Below are 25,489 nucleotides of genomic sequence, written 5' to 3' on the forward strand. Positions count from 1 at the left end.
TGGTTAAGTAAAAATAAACATTAGATAAAATTACTTTTGCATAAAAAAATAAACTCTTTAGAAAAAATGCTTGTTACATAAAAATAGCTTAAGATAGAATAATAAATATTACTTTGGGATTTTAAAATTATGACAGTTGGATATGTTAAATAAGACAATAAATAAAATATTAAAAACATTATTTTAATGTTTAGCCAAACTTATAGATTATACAATGTGTAACGTATAAGAAGTACGTCAACATAAAATAACTAAAATGGCTTTTGGAGCTAAGTTTTAACTAAAACCTTTAACAAACCCAATGAGGTTTAGTTAAATATTTTTTTTAAATAAAGAGATTTCTTCTTTAACACAAGATCAACTATATATATATATATATATATATATATATATATATATATATTTTTTTTTATGTCAGAAAACCTCTTCAAGAAAGGGCCATTCGGATCCATCCCTACAGAGTAAACCTCAGTCCCGTGCATCGCACCCTCAGAAGTTTCCTTACACGGAACTGGTTAAATTGCTGATTTTCCACTTGGGAGTGTGGCTCCTGGAGATTATTTGAACCTTGGACCTAGGAGGAGCATATCCCAAAATCCAAGACCTTTACCACTTAACCCAATCCCTAGTTCTTATTTTAGTTGAATGAAAAAGAGCATCAAGATGAATTGCTCAAGTATTCTCTAGTTTTCTCTAGTTTTTTATTGTTCATGTGATGTTTCGTTTCATCTCATATAATTATTATAATTTTTTTAAATTTTCATACAAAATATAATAAACAATTCAATTTTTAACTTTTATCTCATTTCAGCATATTTCAACTCATTTGTATAATCAAATGAGGTTATGTTGTTTATTGTACTACTACGTTACTTCCATCGTACTATTTATTGGAGAGTGAGATGAGAGTTTTGTGTTTTATTTAAGAGTTTAAAATATTGTGTTTTAGTATTATTATTGTTTTAAAATTTGAAAAAAGTGAATCTCAATTTGAAAAAATTGAATTGTTTATTATATTTTGTATGGAAATTTGAAAAATATATAATGATGAGATGAGAATTTTGTATCTCATTCCACCCCTCAAACCTGACCTTGCGTATTGTTGATCGACTATTAGATGAATTATTGTTTTTTCACAATAATAAATTTAAGAATTGATGGATAATATTTCACCCGCGTAGTAAAATATGAGTGAAATTAAATATATTTTATTTTCCTTTTCATATTATAATAACATCTTTATCTCTCAGGAGTCAACGAAAATACTTCATTGAAAATTGTAGCCCGTGGCTTTTACCCCTTTTTCGTTTTGTTCATGGATTTTTGTGCTAATTGCTAAATGGCTGGTTAGCGACAACGGGGAAAAACACCATAACGATACATCAATGCCTCTTTGAATTTTTTGTAAGCTGTTCATTAATAATCCTTTCTTATATTGTTATTTATACAGTAAGAACTATTGGGTACCCAAATCTGTTAAATTAACATGACTCTAGAAAAAAAATGTTTCTCTTAATTATTCGTGTATGTGAGTACACATATTGGATATTAGATCTTGTATTTACAGTATAAAAATAACATGTAAAAAATGATATTCAAGAGTGGTTTGATCTCCCAAAAATCTCTTCAATCTCAAATAAATGAGTTGACATTTGATCTTTCGCTATGAAGTCTCCTTCCTATTTCGTGTCTATCCTAGTTTGTTCTCTCTCGCAACTTGGTGCATGAACTCGATCTTCCTTTCCTTCAGCTCTTGTTGCATTGTTGAAAACTTGAAATGGAGGGAGGGGCTGCCTCTTCTATCCCCTTCTGCCATTCCCTTGCCAATTTATTCACAATGTTTTTGATACATTACTTAAGAGTTTGCATCTTTCTCTTCCTTCTCACCCATCTATTCGCTTAGTTCTTACATAATTTGAAATTTTCTATCCGCAAAAGCTCGAAATATCATGACAAAGTTCAAATTATTTTTTTATTATTTTTTATTTACAGTTGGCTTAAATTATGTAATTCTTAGTTTTTGTAAAAAATTATATTTGCAGAGAAATAAAGTGAAAAATGATTCTAAAACAAGGAAGAATCTTTTGGGTTTATGCACCTTGAATCGTTGGGGGGTTGTTGATAAAGAAAAATGTGTGCTTTTTTGTTTTTTCCATTCAAGCTCAAGCTACTAGCTGCTTTTTCTGGGTTTGCTTTTGCGCCTAGCTCTGCTTCTTAGGCTACTTTCACTTGGCACCTCCATCTTCTCGGATTGATTCCCTACTTTCTTTATTCCTCTCGTGGAGGCAAATGAACCTTCTCCCTTCAGCTTTTGTTGTTCTTGTTGATGTTGCTCATGTTGCCGGTTCTTCTTTGCCCATTTTCACTTTCTTCGATTGATTCTCTCTCGCAGCCACTTGGGCTTCATCTGATATAGGTTCTTTTTTTTTTATCTTGAATGTCAGGTCTCTCAACGATCTTTCGAGGCCTAGCTCTCTTTCTAGAGTTGGAAATTTGGGGAGCTGTTAAAACGTGTAAGTCAGATCGAAACCAACATTTAACAAGTTCGACCTGCAAGTTAGTTCTAACCGTTTTTATCGGTTGGGTCAAGTCGGGTGGCACAGACGGACCAGGCCAACAACTTTTCTGCATAGGCCTAATGACAATGCAAAAGAGAAGGCCACCCATCTGGAATCATGGGCAAAGAGTAGGCGGTCTAAACATCCCCCGTCTCGACAACCCTCCATCAGAAGTGGAGCACCTAGCCCTCTGCCTCCTCATGTTGGGTCAAGGTGGTGCGACTACGGCCACAACCACCATCAACCAACCACACCCCTTGCTATCATCACCAGCTTTCCCTTACAAGATCCCTAGTAGCTCTTCATTTTTAGTTCACACTTGAAAGGCAAACGCATCTATCTACCTGATGCACTTCACATATAAACCTTATCCTGGAAAATAAGTTTCCATCTTTAAAAATCGAAAAGGAACACAATTGCTCTTATGACTACGAATATGTTTTGGGTACGCACTAAATCAAATCGGCAACATTCCCCAAAAGGTATGTAAAAACTTATCGTGCCATCAGCAAAAGAAAACAAGTGATTTTGAACCTTTTCAATCAGAGAAACTTAAAAGGAAACAGACAATTATATTTCCCAACAAAGAAATCTCAGCACAAAATTTTATCATGTCACTAGATAGGATACCCCCACGCTCTAACATAATCCAATTAACAAAGGTTTAAAACTATTAATAAGTAACAAGGACCCAACAAAAAAGATGGAAGTAAAACTAGGACATAGTAGACAAGTTATCGTGAAATTCACTAATCAAAGAGTGATAATCCCAAGTCATCATCACTCTCTTCCTCCTTCTCTTCTTTCTTCTCTTCCTTCTTCTCTGCTTCAGCAGCTGGAGCTGCACCTCCTGCAGAAGCTGCAGCTGCTCCGCCACCTCCAATGAAAGCACCACCGGAAGCACCACCAATAATCACCTATTCCAAAAAATATTTAGATCTTACCCGGAAAAAGTAATATACTTCAATGTCAAGAAGGCCGTGGGGAGAAATAAAACTACGTATTGGTTCTGTAGCTACTACTGTGACCTAGAACTCCACATTTAAGAGCCAAACATGGCATATCCAAATTCAACCAAGACAAGTGAATCCATGCAGTCATATTATAGAATATTGACAATCAAAATTACAAGGATCTTGACCAGCAACTTTGTGTTTCTCATCACAGATACATTTGCAACACAAATTCGATCTCACACTTTTTAACCCATCATAGAGTTCTAAATAGAATTTAAAACCCAGTATATCACAAAATATCTCACCCCTCAAATAATATGACAATCATCTAAGAAACAGAATTTTAACGAAAGGCAATCCTAAGGAGAAATAAGGCAAACAAGATCGCACCTTTAAGCAAGAAACTAGTACGCCAACGGAACCGCAAGATGTTTAGAAATACCATCCAATCTACCAATATAACAACCCACAAGTAACAAACAACCAAAGAAGAGAGAGAGAGAGAGAGAGAGAGAGAGACCTGGAATACGGCGGAGGTAGGGGTAACGAGGGAGAAGGAGGACTGGACCCCACCAGAAGAGTCAGCGGAGAGGGCGGTATGGACGAGCTTCCTCTGGAGGTCGAAGGTGGAGGGAGCCGAGGCCTCGAGCTCCCCAGAGAGAGATTTACCGGTCCACTCATCGCCGGAGCTCCTGCACACGAACGTGAAAACTCCCATTGCGGACAGAAAAATCCAACAAAATCCCAAACTAGAGAGACTGACAGATGAGGGAGGAGGAGGAGTGCGACGGCTTCTAAAGAGAGGGTCGAGTTCTGAATATGGGTAGCTATATATCTTGGAGAAGCGTAACCCTAGTAGGATTCTGACGAAGGCCGCTGCTCAAAATGACTTTTGTGTCCATTTTTATCTAAAGGCCGCTCGACGCTTCGGTGCCCCTGTGGGCCGGGCCGGGCCGGGCTAATGCTAAAACCTTTTTACATGGGCGAGGTATCAGCAGAGAAATCATATGATTTCAATCATCTTTCTACACTTTATTTTGTAACAAGTAACTAATAGGTCAAAGTGCTCTCTACATTTATGAGAAGTGTTACAAAGACATCTATAAAAATAAATCTAAAAATTTATATAACTTCATATCATATTTTAGATATACAATAAAATTATATTTATAATTTAACGTATCATATGAAATCATATTAATTTTTAAGTTTATTTTTATAAAATCTATTTGTGACTAAAATATTTATCTATGTTTTAATTCTAGACTACATGTTTTATTACCATTCTTGCCATCTTAGTTTGTTAGTTTTTTTTAGAGTTTTAATTAGAATTTTAGGCTCCGTTTGAATGGTAAGAGTATATTATGTAATCTTAGTTTATCTGTGAATAGTAATGAGTTAAGATGCTTATATGAATTTTGTAGATCTCATTGAGATGTGTGAATGTGTTTGGATGTATAGGTTGAGATATGTATAACTTTTTTATTTTATGAAAAATTGAAAAAATAGTGAGTTTCATCAATGATTGGTTTGTTATTGGAATGATGGAATACTAATAAAAGTCCTATCAATGAACAATACTGAGTTAAGTCGAAAAACGTAAGGTTATTTCAAATGAAATAAGTTGTGTACTTAGATAGAGAGTATATACATCTGTGCGAAACTATCTCGGATGATTTGAGATCACTTTATTATCCAAATATACTTAAAAGTTTCGAGTCAGAGAGGTAGACATATATAAGATTAAATCTATAGTATATATGATTATTTAATACTATTCAAAAAATTTATTCGAGTAACTATAAATTTTGTAGATCTCACTTTAAAACAGTAGAAACTCTAAAAAAATTCGAATCAAGTAGCTTTTATCCCTCGTATAGTCGTAAACCATTATAGTTTAATTATACATCCAAATTCTTTTAAGAATGAAAAGAGTTACAAATCACAAAAAGGAAAAAGAAAAAACCTAGCTTGTATATAACCTGCTGCAATCTTAGATTCCCAACCATCAGACTTAGGAAATGGCTTCATAGTTCATATGATATCCCAATTTGCTCGTTAACGGTGTAAAGTTCGAACCCTAGTGGAAAAGAGAAGAAATCCTAGCAGAGAAAGGGTATGGAAGATTGGAAAAAAATAAACCACAGTTTATTCAAAGTGAAGTCCCGTAAGTGAGTTATAAAAATAAAATAAAAAACAGTATTTATAGTATGTACAAAATAATTAAATAAAGACACGTGTATTTAAAAACAATTCATGATAAACGGCAAGTTTGAAACTTTGACATGCATAATACAACTCTTGAATTCAAGAACAATAAAAATGAAAGAAGTTTTCCTAAAAAAAAAAAAAACATAATGAATGATGCCACCACCGATGAATCACCCTAGGCGCTAATCCAATGGTTAAGACTTCTATTATACAGTAAGAGATTAACTTCAAACCGGACCAGGTGAATAAGGGGGTTTTTACACCCACTACTAAAATTTTGACACAACATTTTAAAAGAATAATAATAGTACCACACACAGGCAATCAAATCCACTTTCTCTCTTATTTCCCCCCTTCAATCTCTCTCTTTCTCCCTTTCTCTCCACTCTCTTTCACTATTTTTTCATGTGTAGAGCTAATTTTCAACATATGAACCCAAATTTGTGTGTTTTCTTTAAGAATTTGCCATATTTATGGACAGACAACAACAAACAACCAAAAAGATTGAAGCATCAGAAATACATATTCGCGATAGCAAGCTCTCTTCTAGTATACAACCTCTCCGTAAACCCTCCGAATTTGGACAAGAAGGGAAGGATGAGAAAATTATATTCCTCTTTCTATTTTTCACCCATTTTTGTGTTTTTTTTTTTAAAAAACCCTTTTCTTGATTTGTATTTTAGACGTTTTTGTAATTTCTTGTTTGAATTTAGAGATTTTGGGCCAACAATGGCAGAGTGAGGGGAGAGAGAGCGCACTGCCAAGTGCAGAGGGGAGAGAGAGAGAGAGAGGGAGAGAAGGAAGAAAAGAAAAATTAAGTTTTAATTGCATGTTGTGCGGTTCTATTACTTTTTTTTAGAATGCTTATGTGTCTAAATTCTATTATAGAAAAGTCCTTAATTCTCCGGTCCGGCCCCTGGCCTCTCCTAGTAAGAAATCCATTTTACATGAAACTTTGCATCTTTTAAGGGATTTATTTTTTCCCTTCTCTGGTTTTATAAAATAAAAGAAAAATTAATTTTTTATTTATTATTTTTTCAAAGAGTTTAAAATTATGACAAATAATATTTGCAGTCGTGAAATGTGCAAACGTCGTGCAATCATTTTGAAAAAAAATGAGTAAATACGAGACTTACATAAAAAAAATTAATTTTTTAATAATGGACCAATCTATTTTTCAAAACGATTGCACGGTGCTTATACATTACAAGACTGTATGTAGCATTACTCTAAAACTATATACTATATATATTCCTATCTTACTTTCATTCTATTATAGCGATGCAGCATTATCTACAACATATGAGCAATGCCACATTAACACATTACACAGGAGAGTAAAAGTGGGATGATACTGCGTTATATCATTTTCGATAATCCGTCTGTCCTTTTTTATTTCATAAATTAACAAACTTTATGCAAGATTTCAATTAGCATAACGCACAAAACTTAAATGCCAAAAATTTTGCAAGGCATACAACATGTATGGGTCGATGAAATAAGGACATCAGATCGAGAATACAGTCAGAGCTTCAACCCTGAATGGATGGAAACCACTCCTCCTACAAGATTTTCGTACTCAACTTTCTGAAATCCTGCATCAGCAATCATTGAAGCAAATGTCTCCTGCATCCCTCAACAACAACAAATCAGTTCTATAGTACAAGAATTACAGCGTCATGCATCCAACTGGAAAAATCTGCAAGTCTTCTCAAGTTATAAACTTTTGCCAATTAAGCTCCAAGTATGATGCATGGGCTCTACTAATACAAAACAATTTCATTTAAAAGAACTCTAAAATTATGTTTCTTGAGGGCCCTTGGCAACATGGGTTTTCCCTAATGACAGATACGATTTTCATAATTATACACTGTTTTCCACACAAGTTCAAAAACACAAATTTAAGTACATCTATTGCTAGTGTCATAAAATTTTTCTGTTCACAGATAAAGCATAGATTGAATAACATTAACAAGCCGGGTTACTGAAAGCATGCAATTGGTCTAAGCATGTCCTAAAGTAATCATCAAGACAGCTCCCCAAATGTCATCCAAATTACATTGGTGGATCAAGATTTCTTCATCTATTACATATAGTGGAAGCTTCCATTAATGAAAAAGGTATTTCACTTTCTAATAATGGAAAGGAGTCAAGCGGGTATAAAGGAATATGGATTTAGATGCAGCAAGAATGAATGACACGTAAAGACAGACAACATAAACTAAAACCAGAAGTTCTAAGAGACCTGCATCAATTTAAATGTAATATGACTTCAAAGAATGTTCTATAATTTCCACATTTGTTGTCTTCGTGATATTGAAGTACTCTTCTTTTCTTGGAGGATATAAAAAAGAACATACCAATGCAAGCAATCCACTTTATTCAGTTAGTTCTGACTCCTCTTTGATTTTTATGCATGGTATTAGTGACATGCAAATGAACATAGATGTGACTTTGTTTAGGCTTATAGTTGCTAACTTGCTATGTAGCACCCGGCATTGCATTAATGCAATTTTCCATCAGACAGCATATTTGTCTTGGTACCACCACTAAACTTCAATCAAACTTCAATGGATGCTGAAATGTACTTGAGAAGACAGAAGAAAAATAACCTGAGGGGGAAAACGGCGAATACTCTCAACTAAGTATTGATATGAATCACGATCACCTGCAACAAGCTCTCCTAGGGCTGGAATGATGGAGAATGAATAATAATCATAGCTGCAAGAGAAAACAAGCAGCACTAAATTCATATAAAATAGCAAAGGGAAATGTATGAGAGAGAGAGAGAGATTCTAGTATAGCCTGTGCAATCCACCATCTAAAAACTGCACATGCAGTAATGGCACAAATACTTTGATCTTCATATGGAAAAAATATAATGTTCTCCAATGTGAACATCTACATATGAATACGTTGTGGGTGATATATCTGGAAACTGCAGATGCAGGAATGAGACAAATAAATTGTTCTTCATGTGAAATGGGCAAAATTCATGAAAAAATCTCGAGGATCCAGGATTTTCAAATAAGTTGAGAATAATGGTGATTTCAAGCTTTTCAGTATTTCGTGAGAGCATGATAATGCTCAGGAAAAATTTGTTACTGATCCACTGAATTTAAGATGGAGACTGATGCAGCAGACTACAAGACAATTACGATATAACTTTACACAATAAAGGTGATTGCAAATAACTTTCCTCAAAATTAAGGGGTGCGGTGCTAATGATACTAACGAGAATTGAGAAAGAACTGACATAACGCTGTTAATAGCGACAAATTTAGTTTTTCTTTTGATAAGTACTGCAAATACAGTTTTTCAGACATAGCTTTTGTCCAAAGTAGACGTACAGATACTCACAATTCCTTGAAAATAGGAACTTCCACATGGCTCAGTTCAAGGCAAAGGAATCTTCCTCCTCGTTTTAGCACCCTGATAAGCAAAGTCATATAAGCCAGCATGATAGGCAAGTATCCAAAAAACAAAATTCCTTCAAAGCAAAAGAAAGGTACTAAATACTTTCTTCTGTACTTCATGCATGTGGTTTCTTTACAGATAAGCACCACATAAATCAAGTCTGGGATGAAAGGGGTGGCAAAACCCTCAGGAGCAGAAGAATTGTATTTTGAAAAATAAATTCTTCTCCAATATAATCTTTTGAAAGCTGCCATTTCAGCTTTGAAAACCGCACTACTTGGATTTTCATATGCTTCCACCACCTGATTCAAAATTCACTTGAATCCTTCCAACCCAGTCCATTTTTTTCCTTGTACTCTCCATTTCAATGCTCAATAATCTAGTATGGATTGAACTTACATCCTTTAATACATGGAAAAATATTTACAGTGGTAGATAGTTGCATAAAAAGTCACATTTTTCAAATGGACGACTGCATTAGATGATATCTTAACGGTGGATAATACTATTAAATGGAAAATTATTTCTCTAAATTGGTGTTGCACGTATAAAGATACCAATGAATCTGTGGGTCACTTGTTTCTCTATGTCAGAAGAGTTATGGTCCTTTACCGATACGAATGAATCTGTGGATCACTTGTTGCTCCATGTCAGAAGAGTTATGGTCCTTTACCTTTTTTGTTTTTGTGTTCAATACGGAATACCAAATAAGGTGGTAGATGTGAAATCTAGCTGGCAAGGGTTGCTACTTGTTGAGTAAGCATAAAAAGACCTTCACTTGGAAGCTACTAAATTATTTAGTCTTAAATGTGCTTACTTGCTTTCTTTGTATCTATGGCCTGTCACCATTAAAGGGTTCCTGTTCCTTCTTTTGTTGATTTTGTAGATGTCATAAACTTAAGAGCGTAATTATTTAGGGGATTGTCTTGTATGCACCATATGCACTCGAGTTTCTTCTCATTTAACAAAAAATATTTTTAGAGCAAAAAGACTAAGGAATGTAAAAAAAAAATGTAATAATCAAATGATTAACACATTTCAAATTCAAGAACCTAATTGATCCCTTTGAGATAATTTAGGTCATGATGAAGGCAAAACACGAAAACACCATCCACCTGCAGGGGATCATAACCAATTCAACAAGACACTTAACCTGTTTGACATGAAAGTATTTTGTGCTGCATCCACGCATGTTTTACCGGCTTTAAAGGAAAAAAGAAAACCATACCAAGGTGTGAGCTTACCTAAAGGCTTCAGCAAGAACTTTCTCTATATGTGTAACATTTCTAATCCCAAATGCAATTGTGTAACCATCCATTGAATTATCTTCGAAAGTTAAGGCTTCTGCATCGCCCTCCACCCATATCAGGGATTTTTCTTCCCCAGAACCTAAAAATGTCAGTAAAATATGTTTAAATAATAGTAAGACCCTGACATTAATTTCACATGTGATCCTCCAGTGAGAACATATAAGTTTTCTAATGTCAGTCTAATAGCTCCTTTTATTTTACCTCTCTCCAAGGCCCGCTTTTTACCAACATTTAGCATGTTAGGGTTGATGTCACATACAAATATCCGAGTTTCTTCATACAAATTATCTTCAAGAACATCTTGCATTGCTCTATGTTTGACACTGTTTATGGTTTCCAGGATCCGGAAAGCTACATCCCCTGCAAGAATTTTAACTTGAGATGAGGATTGCAGTATGGTACACTAAATCATTTTCATACCAGATAAGGGTTTTCATGTGGAAGGAATTTTCATGTTAAAAATTTCCTACATGAAAATAAATAACATTTCTCTTCATTTTAACAATTGATTTTTTACCTCTCCATCTACCTCCCTCCATCCCCCCCCCTCTCTCTCCCTCTCTCTCTCTCTCTCTCTCAACGTTTCCCTAATGCTCTTTACATGTTGACTAATTTAATAGCACACCTAGAGTATTCTCAAGTTTTTCCAGCTAACAAACATCAATATATTTAAGACACAATCATTGTCGGTGGAATGCCAACCTGTCCCACCAGCCACATCCAGATGCTTCATTCCAGGAAATGGATTCAGTTTGGAAACCAGCCTGACAAGTTGGCAAGACAGTACGCAACATTGTGAAGGCAATAGCAATACCTTTCAAATAAAAAATAAAATAACATTCTGCGAACAAGAAATTTACCTATCCTTCCATAATCTGTGTAATCCAGCACTCATCAAGTCATTCATGAGATCATAGTTTGAAGCAACATTGCTAAAGACATTACTGACCATGCGACTTTTTTCTTCTTCATGTACTTCTTTAAATCCTGAAATGAGAACATAATAAATGATTGCTCAAAATAATTCAAAAGAGCATTATATATATGTATTAGCATTGCAAGTAGTTAATCAAGAATCAGGACAATATATTCACTTTCCTAGAGGGAAAAGAGAATAAGGGATGAATAGGTGTTCTGAGTAGAAGAAATATGGAGAGAGAGAGAGAGAGAGTAGGGCAAACCAAAACTGGTGGCATGTGAATGCAGTAGAGAAGAAGAGAACATGGGTAACAGTTTGCTTCTGAACTTTCCAGTCACCATTCTCAAGGCCATGACTAAAATAAATAATTAAAAGAGGAGGGTCAGATTGGAGTTGGAGTGGACATTCAGATGATAATTCATAACGGACCTTTTCACTTGGAGAGATGATAATGTCGGTTTGCATTATGTAAAGTAAAGAACACAATCTAGCGAAAAGTTGAAGAGAAGTGCACATATATGTCAAAACAAAGGCAATGGTTCCCATAAAATGAATTTATTGGAAACAGATGGCGTTTCAAGATTTTGTTTGGGTACTGCCAAACACATTATGTTTAGACGTGCGTTTAAGCACAAAGCACTTGGCATCTGTATTCTACCAAGTCAGAACTCAAGGACTCAGAATCCACAAATTTATATATTCACTTTGGATCGCACCAGTCAAAACAAAGCACAGACTCAAGATGACAAATTTAACGAAACGCAATCTCTCCCAGACAATTCATCAAACACTTCGCGGGAAATTAAATCCCCCACCGCATTACCATAATCCATTGATCCATTCATAACAAGTGGGTCTTTAAGTTTATAAGATATATATCCATATCTGAGGCAATTATTATCTTCTGCAACGACTCTAAAACATCTTCTGTAACAAGTGGGTATTTGCGTTTATGAGATAATTAACATTTCCATATCTGAGCATGATATCGAAAGACAATATCATCTCGTATACTCGTATCTGAACACGGTACCGAGAGACAATATTATCTTGTGTACTCATAGCTGAGCAAGATACTGAAAGAATTCGATCGAGCGTTTAAAAGGAAAAAGATCGACGTCCAAAGCATGAAAAAACAAAACCCAAAAAGAATAAGAAGAAAAAAGTTCAGTTTTTCATTGAAAAATCAGATAGTATTAAGCGTACCTGAGACAGAGGCTGACAATTGTTGTTTCACGTTCAACTTTCAAACGGTACTTCTGGAAGTGGAAACCAAAGAACCAACCCGGCCAACGTCAAGCGAGTTCCGTATTGGTTTTTAATTGCTGCCCAAAAAGCTAGAGCTGTGTGTATGAAATGTAATTAAATTAGAAAAATTGCATTCAAATTTCAACCACCTCCAAAAGCATTCACTTTGGAATAATCAAATTTTAACCATATTTTTAGCTGAAGCATGCTCCTTTTTTAACCACCTCCTAAAGCTGCATTCAAGTAGATCTTCTTCCAGATTAAAAAAAAAAAAGTAGATCTTCTTCCTTTTATAGAAATAAAATATTATTATTTACTATTTTTTAACTCATTTTATAATTAATTAATATAATTATGTTATATCATTAAATATAATTTGATTTATAAAACTATCATTCATTTTATAAAGAATTATAAAATAATTATAAAAAATTATAAATTTGCCATTTTCCAAATATTATTTCTTCATCTTATTTTTATATATTTTTGCAATGATCATCTTTTTTAAATCGCACGGTTATATTTTGTAATGATTTTTTTAAGAGGGATGTTACTTATCATTCCACACTATATATTTTACATATTTTAAAATTATTTTTTATTATTTTAATTTTATTTTATTATTTTTAAATAATTGACTTGTTCTACTTATCATCCATACACTATATACTTGTTATAAGAAAAAAGAAAAAAAAAATAGGTGTGGTGTGTGAGAATGATAAGTAGACTTATTCTTTTTTTAATTTTATATTTTTATTGAGAGATGCTACTCATCATCACACATTACATACTTTACATATTTTAATTTTTTTTTATTTTATTCTTGTTAAACTAATTGAGTTGTTCTAGATCATCATCTATACACCACATACTTATTATGAAAAAAAATTAAAAGAGGTGTGATGTGTGTGGATGATAAGTAAAATTATTCTAAAAGAAATCAATTAGTTGAGGAAGAATAAAACAAAAAAATAAAATAAAATAAGTGTGGTGTATGTAAAGATAATAAGTAACAAAACTCTATAATTTATTAATAATATATTGAGTTTGGACAATAATACTATATATAAATTTTAAGTGTGCAAGTTTTTTCTTTTTTGTAAAAAAGTAGATCAAATTTAAAAAGAATAGATTTTTCGATACTTTTTACAGTGAAGTCCACTTTTTTATATAAAAAAAAATATATTGTATGAGACTTCTCGATCCATTTAAAATTTGTACAGATCATTACTCATGTATTAATGTTAGGGAAATACTAAAACTACAAATTGATTACATAAAAACAATCCTACAAATTTATGTAATTTGATCATGTGCATGGTTCATCAAATTGTAAAAGTTAATTATTTTTATTATAAAATAAATCTAACTAGCAGGACTCAGTATCCTCTGTATGTTGATAGTGCTAAAATTAGGAACAACCGCACTCATGAAAAACTCGTTTTCCCGAACTGCATACACCATTTGCGGGAAATGAATGAAACGTTGTATATATATTTGGCTTTAAATTAAAAAACCAACAGCGACAATCCAAAACGACCATTATATATAAATATATATATATTTTTATATATATATTCAATTTTCATCGATCTCATGATAATCTAGATTCCAAGTACTATATACCGATCATCTTCAAAAAGGAAATAATGGTACTAATTAATGTAAGCTTCAAGGATTGCCACACAGTGAAGCCAGCGGAGCCAACAAGGAATGGACCCCTGCCCTTATCAGAATTGGATCAAATCGGCACCATAACTCATGTTCCCACAATCTATTTCTACCGCCCACCTCTGTGCTGGCTTTCATCACCCGACTCCATTTCCAATACTCTCAGAGACTCTTTGAGCAAGGCATTAGTGCCTTTCTATCCACTCGCAGGCCGTTTGCGCTGGATAGGTTGTGGCCGTCTCGAGCTTGACTGCAATGCCAAAGGGGTTTCATTATATGTAGCCGAATCTGAAGCCAAACTAGATGATATTGGCTACTCATCTCCCTCTCCTGGATATGATCAGTACCTTATCCCATCTATAGACTATGGCTCAGTTCCAATCCATGATCTGCCATTGTTGTTGGTTCAACTCACTAAATTCAAGTGTGGGGGCATTAGCCTCGGCCTAAGGATATCACATGCTGTTGTTGACGGAACAAGCGCCCTGCACTTCTTTTCCGAGTGGGCTAGGCTTGCCAGGGGCGAGCCATTAGGTGCAGAACCATTTCTTGATCGAAAAGTAGTGTTCCGAGCTGGGGATCCCCCGATTGCTGCTCCAATATGCCTCGACCATCCGGAATATAGTCATCCAGTACCGCTCTTGCTCGGGCAGTCTGATGATGTAGAGGAGCGAAAGAAGAAAACAACGTTGGCCATGCTAAAGCTTTCCAAAACCCAAGTTGAAAAGCTCAAGAACATGGGAAATCAGGATCGAGTAATCGGTAGTACTGATGCTGCTGGCCGTGCTTACACCCGATACGAGACCGTGGCAGGACACATATGGCGATGTGCATGCAAAGCACGTCGACACAAAGACGAACAGCCTACGGCATTAAGTATTTGTGTCGATTCACGGAGCCGCATGCATCCGCCATTGCCACGAGAGTATTTTGGAAATGCAGCGCTGGATATTCCAGCTACGAGTCATGCGGGGGAGTTGATGTCCAAACCATTAGGCTACGCTTCGAGCAGGATAAGAGCAGCGATTGAGAGAGTGACGGATACGTACGTGAAGTCGGCTCTGGAATTTCTGAAGAATGAACCGGACTTGACGCGGTTCCAAGACATTCGTGCCGAAGAGGCGCCTTTCTATGGGAACCCAAATCTCGGGGTCGTGAACTGGATGACGCTGCCGATCTACGGGCTTGATTTTGGGTGGGGGAAGGAAATTTACATGGGGCCGGGAACGCATGATTTAGACGGGGACTCGCTCGTCCTCCATAGCCCTGATGGAGATGGATCTTTGATTGTGATGTTGTGCCTGCAAAGAGCTCATATGGATGCTTTTACGAAGCATTTCTACGAAGATATCATATAAATTTTATAGAATCGAAAATAGCATATATATATAATATATGCTCCTGAAATAAATAAGCTAGCTCTGGCTAGCTAGGATCGATCGATCGATCGAAGAGGTCCAATACGTACTGCATGCTTTCAGACTGATCAAAGTAATAAGGAGATCATGAGCAAGTAGAAAAATAAAATAAATTAGAATATCTGACGCGCGTTTTATGCATGGGATCAATTTTATATATATATAGGAAGAAATCAAGTTGCTTTGCCAATTATTATATCCATTTTCCCAGATATTATATATATATATATATATAAATATATATTATCTTCCTCTCTAATTTATACGTACGTTCATTGCAGTTGATCATCTTCAAAGTAGGGTGAGGCTACCTAATTGTCTAAACCTCGATTGGAGACTGATCAGCAGTAGTAAAACTGTATATATGCTCTTCCCGCAAGCAATGCATAAACGGATTAGACAAGGTTTAATTTGAACAGATTAACTTCTCCTATTCATTACACTTGTTGATGTCGTATTTCGCAGCCCGAGCACTTTCGCGATAACCAAGCTCACGCTACTTGCAATTGAGAAGAAAGGGCTCCGGCAATATCCTGGGTCACTTCGATGCCAAAGTCAATGAACAATCATCCAGTGATAAGAACTACTCTAAAGAATAATAATTAGAACAATCGAAATTAAGAGAGAGCCCTCCGGTCGAAGGGATGACGGTTATTTATACCTGATCCGGGTTCGGCTGCCGAGGGAGATCATGATGTGTCATGTGTTAGACATGTTACCACTCATTGCCTGCTGCCTCAATGTGTCACGACTTAGGCAGTTGAGAGAGATCGTAGCGTGTCAATCGTGCTAGGTCAGTCTTGTTGCCACCTTTCTGTCAGGGTTGGGTGTCAGGTCGTGGGCGAGCCGTCCTTCATATGTGGGGTGCACCGTTGCGTGTTGGGTCTCCTGACATATACATTGAATGCGGCGTGCCTTGAGTCTGACGAGTCCATGACTGGGCACATTTAGCTGTTTGCATGCAGTTGGACGTCTTGTCCGGTGCTCTTCGGTAGGGCTCAGTAGGCTGCCGAGCCCCGAGACGATCCCATTGATATATCCGAGCTCGACAATAAAAAAGGCTTTCCCAGGTAGGTTTGTGGTCATGGGTTCGGCACGTGGTCTTCTGACCTGGACTCTTAGCTCACAGGAGGGTTTCGTCTTTGAGCCTGGAGTTTTGTGACTTGACCTCTTCAGGCCTGGCCCATTCTGGGATCGGCCCCTCCCTCACAACACTAGTTATTGGCTGAATAATTCAGCACTTACGGTAGTTATCTCCTAGGAATGTTGATTAACTATTTACGACGAGTATTAAGGCAATTTTGTGATAAGGCCGATCGATGCAACATGATATATGCATGGTTAAGATATAATTTTTTCAAATTCGAGGCATGAATAAATATTATAGAGCTGCATAAACCGTACCATACCTTGGATTAGAATCTCTTCATTAAAATTTTATGACTCAACACTTTTTACAATTTGGTGATATATATATATATATATATAATATGAGAATTTCATTATATTTAATGTTGAAATCTATATACGTTGCCCATAGGCAGCATTTAATGCAGCTACGCTGAGGGCTGGGAGAGTCATGATGCCCGGCCCTCCCAAAATTTCAAAATCCTTTTGATATCATCTATAAAGACAATTTGCAACCCAAAAGTTATTCAATTAAAAATCTCACTTGATATTTAGTTTTCCACGTTTCTTTTATTTTCTCAACAATTTTTTTATATTTGCACCTATTTTTTGTCATTAATAAAATCTTATATATGTTCTCACATTGATTTTTTTTATTATTATCTTTTTCATATCTCATAGGAGGCAAGCTAGAAAATATCTTAACATGCAATTGGGAGTGAATGCAACAAATCTCTATCTACAATATAGAGGCTTTACAACATTCAATCTTAAATTCAACAAAAAGTTTATTTTTTTTCTTAATTTCTATCCTTTGCTTCTGCTTTATAATGTATTTGTATAACAATGTTGACTTCTTATATATTTTATTTTTTACTTGATCAAGTCTTAAAACAAATCTTTGATAATGCACGCTAACTCATATAGAGGGAGACTACTAGAACTTACATGTTTTTATATTTATGTTGGTTGGCCTCCCAACAAAAAGTTCTAGGCCGTTCCGCCCAGCTGCTTGTTAATTTAACGCAGTGAGATTCATATAATGTGTTTATTTCTTACCGAACTGTAGAAATTAGTGTACATATTGGGTTAAAAATTAAAAGAAACCTCAATTTAAAATATAAAAGTCCATCGAAGCATTAATGATTAATATTAGATTGATATAGACTTTCAACTGATCATTTTAGAGCTCAAGTAAGAGACTTTCATTAATATCAAAATTAGGATAAGCATCAGTCGGGGACTGAGCTGATCTGTATATATGTGCGTGCTCTTGCGGCAGTAGTACTTGTTAAGTATTGTAGAGTTTGATCCACACCGCTCGAGTGGAGTCTCTAGCCGCTCGAGCGAAGACAAGTCAGAGAGTTTGCTCGAGACAGTTTGACAGACTGCTAGAGCAAAGGCAAGTCAAAGAGTTCGCTTGACACCGCTCGAGCGGAGGAAAGTCAGAGAGTTCGCTTGAAGAGCTGCTCGACACATGGCTTGAGTTATTGTGGGAAACAGGTTCGCTCGATGAGGGCTCGACACGCCGCTCAAGCGAACATCACTATTTCTGAAGTTATTAGGGTTTCTGCCGCATGAAGTATATATATGTATTTGTTTTGGCTTGTGACCGTACATAGTGAATAGTAGCCACCCCATACTATTGTATTGTGATTCCTCAAAAAATAAAAATCCTCTGCAGCTCCTATGGACGTAAGCAATTTGCCAAACTACGTAAATTACTGTGTCGTGTGTGATTGCTTATTCTTTTGTATTTACTTTTATTTTATTGTCATCGTTTTTCACAACAGTACTCTCTATAGACGCATATGAGGATTCAGAAGGATATTGTATTTCGTCCAAAAATGCATGCGCATAGTCGCTGGCCCGTTGTCACAATAATAAGAGTTTTTAACTGTAAAACGATCTCAATCTAATGAATATTATACGTAGAATCACAAAAAGATAAAAATCCACAGCAATCAAAGTGCGTGGAGTTGACACAGAAATTATATCATTTAGTTGTTGACGCAATAGATTAATTAAATCCCTTTCAGTTTCTTGTCTGAACTTGAGGCCAAGTCTCAAATAGGAGAAAAATAGACACAAATTATGCCCGCTGACAATATATATGTAGTGTTTGCACTCACTTTATATATTTATGATCTCTTTCCATCTCGAAGATTTATATTTTCCGATCAAATGCAACATATATATAGACCTGGAGAGGAGAGCTGGGTAAGGAGATTAATTAATCCAGGAGTGTTTATGAAGATAAATGTAGCATTGCTGTGATTGAGGTCGACAACCAATGATTTAAGCCTAATAAGAGTTATGCGCAGGCAGTACTACTACAATTTTCTGAAAAATGATCCATGCATGCATGAATGGTATGTACGTAGCCGGACTAATATTTTCATGATCTGTGTTAGCTATTAATTTAGAACAAACTTTATTGAATATTATATATAGATCAAACGTACCCATCAGCAATTTAAGCATTATTATTAATGCATGGTTATTACATCAATATATAATTATTAATTCATTTTCACCAGAGAATGTTTTCTCTTCCCATGCATATTAGTTAATTTAATTAGAGCTGGGCGAGGCGTTGAATATCAAATGGATAAGAATCAGTTGGAAGCAGAGCTCTGTATGCTCTTGCCGCAATAGCCGAATATGTGGTTTCAGTTGGATGCACTTCATCCCAGAAAGCATATTGGGTCCTGTTGCTGCATGTCTTTCCAAAAGGTATGCATGGTGGCGCCGCGACCAGCTCCGACACTTGACAGCAGGCCGCATTTGAAACTGTAATGGAACCTGCATGCAGACATAAATGTATTATATACACACACACACACACACATATATATATATATATATAGAGAGAGAGAGAGAGAGAGAGATCTAGAGTTAGGTGTTGAGGAAATATTAATATTATTGTACGTACCTTGAATATTGCTGTCTAACGAAATTCCAGTACTGTTTATAAAGATAAAAGTAGCATTGGTTAGATTGCTGTTGAGGTCGGACACCAGTGATTTAAGCCTACTATCGAAAAGCATGACTGCCTCGTTGATTTTGTCGACACATCCAGAAATGTTAGCTCCGTACATTCTCACTTCATATGGAATACAACCGAGCAGACCCAGTCCATAAACGACCACTTTCCGAGCTTCACGCTCGTGCAAAGTCTAACACATGCATGAACATATATATATAAGATCATGAGCCTCGATCATGGACGTCAGATTTAAACATAAGCCACAGTACGTCAGTTTTAAAATTATAATTTTATGACATCTCTTTGTAAACCAAGCATTTTTTTAATCGTGTACGTATATAATATATACGAATTACGTACCCTTAATTGCTGAGAGAGTTTTCGAAGGAGAATTTCAGCGTATTGAGAAGGGGTATATATGCGACTAGTAGGGTAGAACTGCGGCAAGAAGTAGTTATTGATGTAGTCATTAGTGCCGATTGCAACCGAGTATATGCATTTGTTTAAGAGTCGAGTGGCGTTCTTATTTCCCAACGTATTGATAATGAGCGATACCGTTTTGTGGTGATTTATCAACTGCTCATCCATGGGTATCAGATCACCCTGCAAATATAAATGATCGATATATGAACCAATTAATTACATATATAGAAGAATATATATACCAATACTATATATATATATAGCAACGTGCGGACATATTTATATTTATGCGTATGCATGCATGCAGTTGAATAGTATGGATGCAATATGCCACTTTCTGTGTACCTAATTAATTACCAGTGTTTTTCCAGATTCAGTCAGAATTCCCGATCCGCCAGATGCATAATTGACACCCTTAAGTATTTTCTCTACCGATCCGACGGCAGCATTAGCGTAGGGTGGGATGGAATCCTGAGGGAAACCCAGTTTTTCCGCTGATCCAACAAGACATCTAAAAAATCATACACAAATTAATTATAATTGACGTTTTTCAAATAAATTGCTGCCCATTCTTTGGAAGCACTAAGATTTCCATCTTCTTCGATACAAAAAGCTACAATTTTTTTCCCGTCAAACTTTCAAAGAAAAGAGAGAAGCACAAAACTGAGATTTGGATCTCTTCCTCCCCATCAACCATTTACAAAATCCAGAAAGACAGAATCAACATGATATTTACAAACTCGAAAGAATGAGGGCAACTGATTTCAAAGAACCATAAGCGCAAAAAAAAAAAAAAAAAAAAAAAAAAATCAACCTGACCCGAATTAACTTATAAATCATTTCACTTGGATAGCTTCGAACCCACCCTATATTAGGGGCGGACACGCAAAGGTGGGCTATAGCACCCAGGTCGGAGAGTCAACCAACGCAATGATCAGAACCCTGGTCTCATTTGAACTCCCATGCATGGTGGAGGGTTGTCGGACCGTCGGTGAGGGTTGTGGCAACGGGAGTGGGCGATGGGAGACACCACTCGGTTTCCTTTGGATGATGAGATTAGTTGAGATAAGTTGAATTTTTTATAAATAATAATGAATTGAGATGGTATAGTGAGTTTTATGGGGCCCACCTAAGATAAATATGTTTGGATATTAAGATGAATTTAAATGTATTTATGAAAAATTAAAAAGGTTGTAGGTCCCGCATGTAAAGAGGTGTTGAGTTGAAAAAAATTGTGAATCTTGCGTGTAAAGAAATATTGAGTTAAGTGATGTTAAATGATTTGTAAATTATGTGTTTAATGTTAGGCTAGACTTAAATTTAAACTCAACTCAGATGAGTTGAGACTAGTCCATATTCCAAACGAGAGTAGGTTGGTCTATGCGGGGGGGCTTTGGGAAGGGAAAAGGGGGGAGGGGTGTGGAGAACCGGGAAAAAAAAATTAACCAAGTGGTAAAAAGTCACGACAGTTTTTGAATCCTTTTTAGGATCTGGCCTTTCATCTGTCCCTACTATTTTTCTCTCTCTGATCTCTCTCTCTCTCTCTATATATATATGAAAAAATTTATTCATCATTTCAACTTCCATCATCCTTTCATCATCTCATGATGTGATATTAAATGATAGGTTTACAAGTAAAATATAATAAATAATTTCTAATCATTTATTGCCACATCATAGGATGATAGAAGTTGGGATGATGAGTAACATTACTCTTTTTTTTTAAAGTATTTTTTTAATATCTTTAATCATCAAGAAAAAATTTAAAAAAATATACTATTTCACTAATAGTTACTTTTTTAACTATTAAGTAAAAGAAAAAACTTAAAAAAAAATTAGAAAGAGTAGTAGAAGAGTGGTAAGACTATGATCATTATTCTATATATAAAAACTTAGGTAGAAAAAGAAAATGCATACCAATGAAATCCGGCAGATTACGACCGTTGGTAAACCTCCCCGTCGTCCCTTTGGGGAAATCAATCCCATACGGTTGATAATTAGCTTTTGCCAACGTTGCACGGTTATTATTGTTCCCGTTATCGGAAAACGAGTCCCCAAATATGAATAAACAAGGTACTTGGGGCTCACCATTAGCAAAATGTTGCTGCAGGAAATTTGACACCAGCAAGATGGTAAGCAGCTTCCCTAGTAGTATCATAAGCCAATATGCCATTAATGACAACGTCGATCGATCGAAAACAACTAATTAGGAGACCTTCGGAACTACTACGTAGTAGTTCTGAGAAAGGAAATCGGGAGTTGAAGGTGAAATATACTTGAAACTCTCTACAAAATTGTACAAGGCCAACTATATATATATATATATATATATATATATATATATATATATTTATGGCCAGATTTCTAGCCACGATCGATGATCTAAAATGGGAGTAAATGCTCTTGAATAAAGAATAAATTAGCTAGCTAGCCCCATGCATGCATTTTTAAGAATAAATTAGAGAATTAGGAATAACTTATAAGTTAATTATTTTGGCTCCTATATATATATATATATGCAATGGAGTAAGGAGTAAGTAATACAAATATTTCACAATCCTCGAGCTAGCTCGAGTCGTACGTATATAGTCGTTCGATCATGCATAAAGGCTACGGCCTACCTTTTATGAGAAATTCAAAATATACCTATCTAGCTAGAAAGGCTTGTACAACCCAAAAAAATGCTACGTCCAGTCACGTACCATGCATGAAGTACTGATCAAATGGTCCCTCCCATATTCATTAATGCTAGTAATTGAAGTTTTGAATTAACTCTTTAGGAATTAATACAGCATCTTATAAGCTAGCTAGACTGATCTGTTTGTTTATGTGGAATATTGTTTGTCACCGCATGCATGCATGCAGGAAACGTACGTACTTTCCGATTGATATAATTTAGCAATATTGGTTCTCAATAATAGTTTTGTCATTTATGAATATGCATCTGACTGTCACCCGAACCATTTTACATGAACTGAACAAAGAATATTGTCATCATTAATCGAGAACTGAGGTGATCTTTCTGCAAGTTGGAATGTTACCAACTAACGCTATAAATAAATTAATTAAGCATTGTGAACTCCTATATGTACGATATTAGACCCTTGGACCTAGAAATGCATCTTCATGTGCTATTTAGTATTTACTGATCTACTCCGCAATTTAAGTTGATGAACAATTTGCTTCGCATTACAAGAGATTTGACTTTTAGGGATGAAATTTGTTAAGGATGAATTAAAACTTCATCCCTAAAAGTCATTTTTGGAGACAAAATTTTGTCTCCGAAAATGTCTGAGCTATTAAATTCGATTGAACAGATAAATATTCATTTGAACAAGATATTTATGATGAACAAAATCGTCTAAAAAAAGGACAACCGTTCGAATGGAACAAAATAGATTCGAACATGGAATAATGTCTGTTCGAACAGTATATAATCTGTTCGAATAATAAAATTGGCCGAAACTAAGTTTATTTTTCCCGAGGAAAGTTAATAACCGTTCGAACTTAAATCTCTTTGTTCAAACGGACATTTTTTCAATTAATTTGTTTATTAGTATGGATTTGTGTATATATTTTTTTCCACTAAAGTAATAAATATTTTTTCCATTAATTTGTTATCATTTTTAAAATATAAAAATTTGTATATTATATATTATGATTTGCGGTGAGTTAAAATATTTATAAATTCATAAATTAATTTTATGTAATTAATTTCAAAACTTTATAGTGATTTCTTTTATGTTAAATTTATATAAATAAAACTTTAAAGATAATATCATTTTTTATATTATCATGAATGACAAGTAAAATGAAAAAAATAAACAAGGTAACAAACACGAAAAATAAAAACCATACATTAATTACATCACAAACATATAATGTTCAATACAACATAAAAAAGTAAAATAATAAATAAAATGATCACTATTGCCTAAGTAGATCAACATCGTCTTGTAACATTTTAATGTGTCATTCTAGATTCCTAAGCTTTTCCATGATGGGCTCAATAAACTCCACAAACAGAGCTCGTACCTGATCCAAAGTAGCCCCAGGAGACTGTCTCTCAACAGCGACAATACTACTAGAAGCTGGATTTGTGGGAGGATCACTAAGCTGTTCTAGTTCAGTCTTCCGCAAGTGCCCCTTGCTCTTGTTGAATGTGATCTTGTTAAGGGGCCCCATCTGTGGCGACCTCCTTGATCCTATCCCCGATCGGAGTAGGATGCTAGATATCAGCAATGCAAATGGTAGACTACATTCACTGGAAAAGCATGACTCTGATTGAATGTGGAGGAAGAAATACAATTCCAGATCAATGGGGTCCCCCCGTGCTATCCGCAGCAAAAATCTGGCTCGATTGATCCCAAAATCAGTCTTGTGTTTTTTTGGATCGAAGTTATAGCCAACAATCAAATAAAGCATTATGAAAAATGATACACAATCGGCCGGTCGGATCACCTTGCTCCCATCATATGGAGGAGCCGAAGGGTCTCGCACTAGCTAACACACTTGATCGTCTGTGAGACCATCATCAGATAGATCATTATCCTCACTACCATCTGAACTAGCATCCGACTCTACAATCGGAGCTAGCGTGAAAGATGCGGCCGGTGTGTTGAAATCAGATGGTGCAGCCGCTGGTCCCTTTGTAGCCGCTGTAGGTTATGCGTCGGCCACACGTGGGATGTCAAGGAACTCAGCAATAATGCAGGGAGAGAAATTAATACTCACTCCCTAGACCGATAAGGTGTAGAACAGAGTATCAACGCTATCATCTCCCATGGCACGGTAAAACTCACCGACCATCTTTAGATATGCAGTTCCCCACTACTGACATATCGGTATCCATCTCTGCTCGATGACGATGGACTAAATGCTCCGTCCCTCTCATGAAAGATCAGAGAAGTCAGACAAAATGATCTCACGCTCGACAAGTATATGCCTTGTCTCCTGAGCATCAGCTGCTCCACTACTTTGATTGGGCTGATCTCTCGCACGTTTTCTTCTGTTTGATGCCATTAGTATACTGCTTAACAATGAGGAAAGTAAGAATATAATTAACCATAATATTTAAATTATATTATTGAAGAATTATACTATATTGAACTGAATTGAAATAATTAGTTCGAATGGAATATATTCTGTTCGAACTAGTAGAAGCTATTAGAATGGATTGTTCTATTCATTCGAACCGGCAATCTTTGTTCATTAGAACGAACTTCTTTTGTTCAAACCAAA

The 25,489-nt window shown here is 35.5% G+C and overlaps 4 protein-coding genes across 6 annotated transcripts; 1 reads left to right on the top strand and 3 right to left on the bottom strand.

Annotated features, from left to right (window-relative positions):
- Window positions 1-3,100: 3,100 nt before the first annotated feature.
- On the bottom strand, window positions 3,101-4,387 carry LOC109022163 (60S acidic ribosomal protein P3-like). The gene is made up of 2 exons (XM_019004989.2): window positions 4,035-4,387; window positions 3,101-3,475 (listed from the first exon to the last, which is right to left on the bottom strand). Exons 1-2 carry the CDS (start codon window positions 4,230-4,232, stop codon window positions 3,308-3,310), a joined length of 366 nt encoding a protein of 121 aa, XP_018860534.1. The 5' UTR covers window positions 4,233-4,387; the 3' UTR covers window positions 3,101-3,307.
- A 2,676-nt stretch (window positions 4,388-7,063) lies between these two features.
- Window positions 7,064-12,854, bottom strand: LOC109022161 (2-methoxy-6-polyprenyl-1,4-benzoquinol methylase, mitochondrial). Of its 3 annotated transcripts, XM_019004985.2 has the most exons (10): window positions 12,807-12,848; window positions 12,578-12,714; window positions 11,634-11,726; window positions 11,313-11,439; window positions 11,155-11,216; window positions 10,654-10,812; window positions 10,387-10,531; window positions 9,086-9,157; window positions 8,338-8,446; window positions 7,064-7,351 (listed from the first exon to the last, which is right to left on the bottom strand). In XM_019004985.2, exons 3-10 carry the CDS (start codon window positions 11,722-11,724, stop codon window positions 7,250-7,252), a joined length of 867 nt encoding a protein of 288 aa, XP_018860530.1. In that variant the 5' UTR covers window positions 11,725-11,726; window positions 12,578-12,714; window positions 12,807-12,848; the 3' UTR covers window positions 7,064-7,249. The 3 variants fall into 3 exon arrangements, with proteins under 3 accessions (XP_018860530.1, XP_018860532.1, XP_018860531.1); XM_019004987.2 differs by lacking the exon at window positions 10,654-10,812 and having other exon boundaries at window positions 12,807-12,854; XM_019004986.2 differs by lacking the exon at window positions 11,634-11,726 and having other exon boundaries at window positions 12,807-12,846.
- Window positions 12,855-14,204: 1,350 nt separating this feature from the next.
- Window positions 14,205-15,812, top strand: LOC108979504 (spermidine hydroxycinnamoyl transferase-like). Its single transcript, XM_018950193.2, has one exon. It carries the CDS (start codon window positions 14,269-14,271, stop codon window positions 15,646-15,648), a length of 1,380 nt encoding a protein of 459 aa, XP_018805738.2. The 5' UTR covers window positions 14,205-14,268; the 3' UTR covers window positions 15,649-15,812.
- Window positions 15,813-19,249: 3,437 nt separating this feature from the next.
- LOC109018677 (GDSL esterase/lipase At5g45670-like) lies at window positions 19,250-22,539 on the bottom strand. Its single transcript, XM_019000821.2, has 5 exons — window positions 22,166-22,539; window positions 20,606-20,742; window positions 20,186-20,428; window positions 19,772-20,015; window positions 19,250-19,641 (listed from the first exon to the last, which is right to left on the bottom strand). The coding sequence occupies exons 1-5, from the start codon at window positions 22,419-22,421 to the stop codon at window positions 19,415-19,417; spliced, it is 1,107 nt and encodes a 368-aa protein (XP_018856366.1). The 5' UTR covers window positions 22,422-22,539; the 3' UTR covers window positions 19,250-19,414.
- Between the last annotated feature and the right edge of the window lie 2,950 nt (window positions 22,540-25,489).

This window comes from Juglans regia, chromosome 8 (genome assembly GCF_001411555.2).
Source record: "Juglans regia cultivar Chandler chromosome 8, Walnut 2.0, whole genome shotgun sequence".
Taxonomy (NCBI): domain Eukaryota; kingdom Viridiplantae; phylum Streptophyta; class Magnoliopsida; order Fagales; family Juglandaceae; genus Juglans; species Juglans regia.

What these genes read in the sequence shown, in the direction of transcription:
- LOC109022163 (XM_019004989.2), bottom strand. Translation starts at nt 4,232, where the DNA reads ATGGGAGTTTTCACGTTCGTGTGCAGGAGCTCCGGCGATGAGTGGACC. An exon ending in CTACCTCCGCCGTATTCCAG is followed by an intron (nt 3,476 to 4,034) that starts GTCTCTCTCTCT and finishes TTTTTGGAATAG; the next exon opens with GTGATTATTGGTGGTGCTTC.
- LOC109022161 (XM_019004985.2), bottom strand. Translation starts at nt 11,724, where the DNA reads ATGGCCTTGAGAATGGTGACTGGAAAGTTCAGAAGCAAACTGTTACCC. An exon ending in GGATGTGGCTGGTGGGACAG is followed by an intron (nt 10,813 to 11,154) that starts GTTGGCATTCCA and finishes AAATTCTTGCAG; the next exon opens with GGGATGTAGCTTTCCGGATC. An exon ending in AAAGCGGGCCTTGGAGAGAG is followed by an intron (nt 10,532 to 10,653) that starts GTAAAATAAAAG and finishes TGACATTTTTAG; the next exon opens with GTTCTGGGGAAGAAAAATCC.
- LOC108979504 (XM_018950193.2), top strand. Translation starts at nt 14,269, where the DNA reads ATGGTACTAATTAATGTAAGCTTCAAGGATTGCCACACAGTGAAGCCA.
- LOC109018677 (XM_019000821.2), bottom strand. Translation starts at nt 22,421, where the DNA reads ATGGCATATTGGCTTATGATACTACTAGGGAAGCTGCTTACCATCTTG. An exon ending in TAATCTGCCGGATTTCATTG is followed by an intron (nt 20,743 to 22,165) that starts GTATGCATTTTC and finishes TTGTTGGATCAG; the next exon opens with CGGAAAAACTGGGTTTCCCT. An exon ending in CTGAATCTGGAAAAACACTG is followed by an intron (nt 20,429 to 20,605) that starts GTAATTAATTAG and finishes TTATATTTGCAG; the next exon opens with GGTGATCTGATACCCATGGA.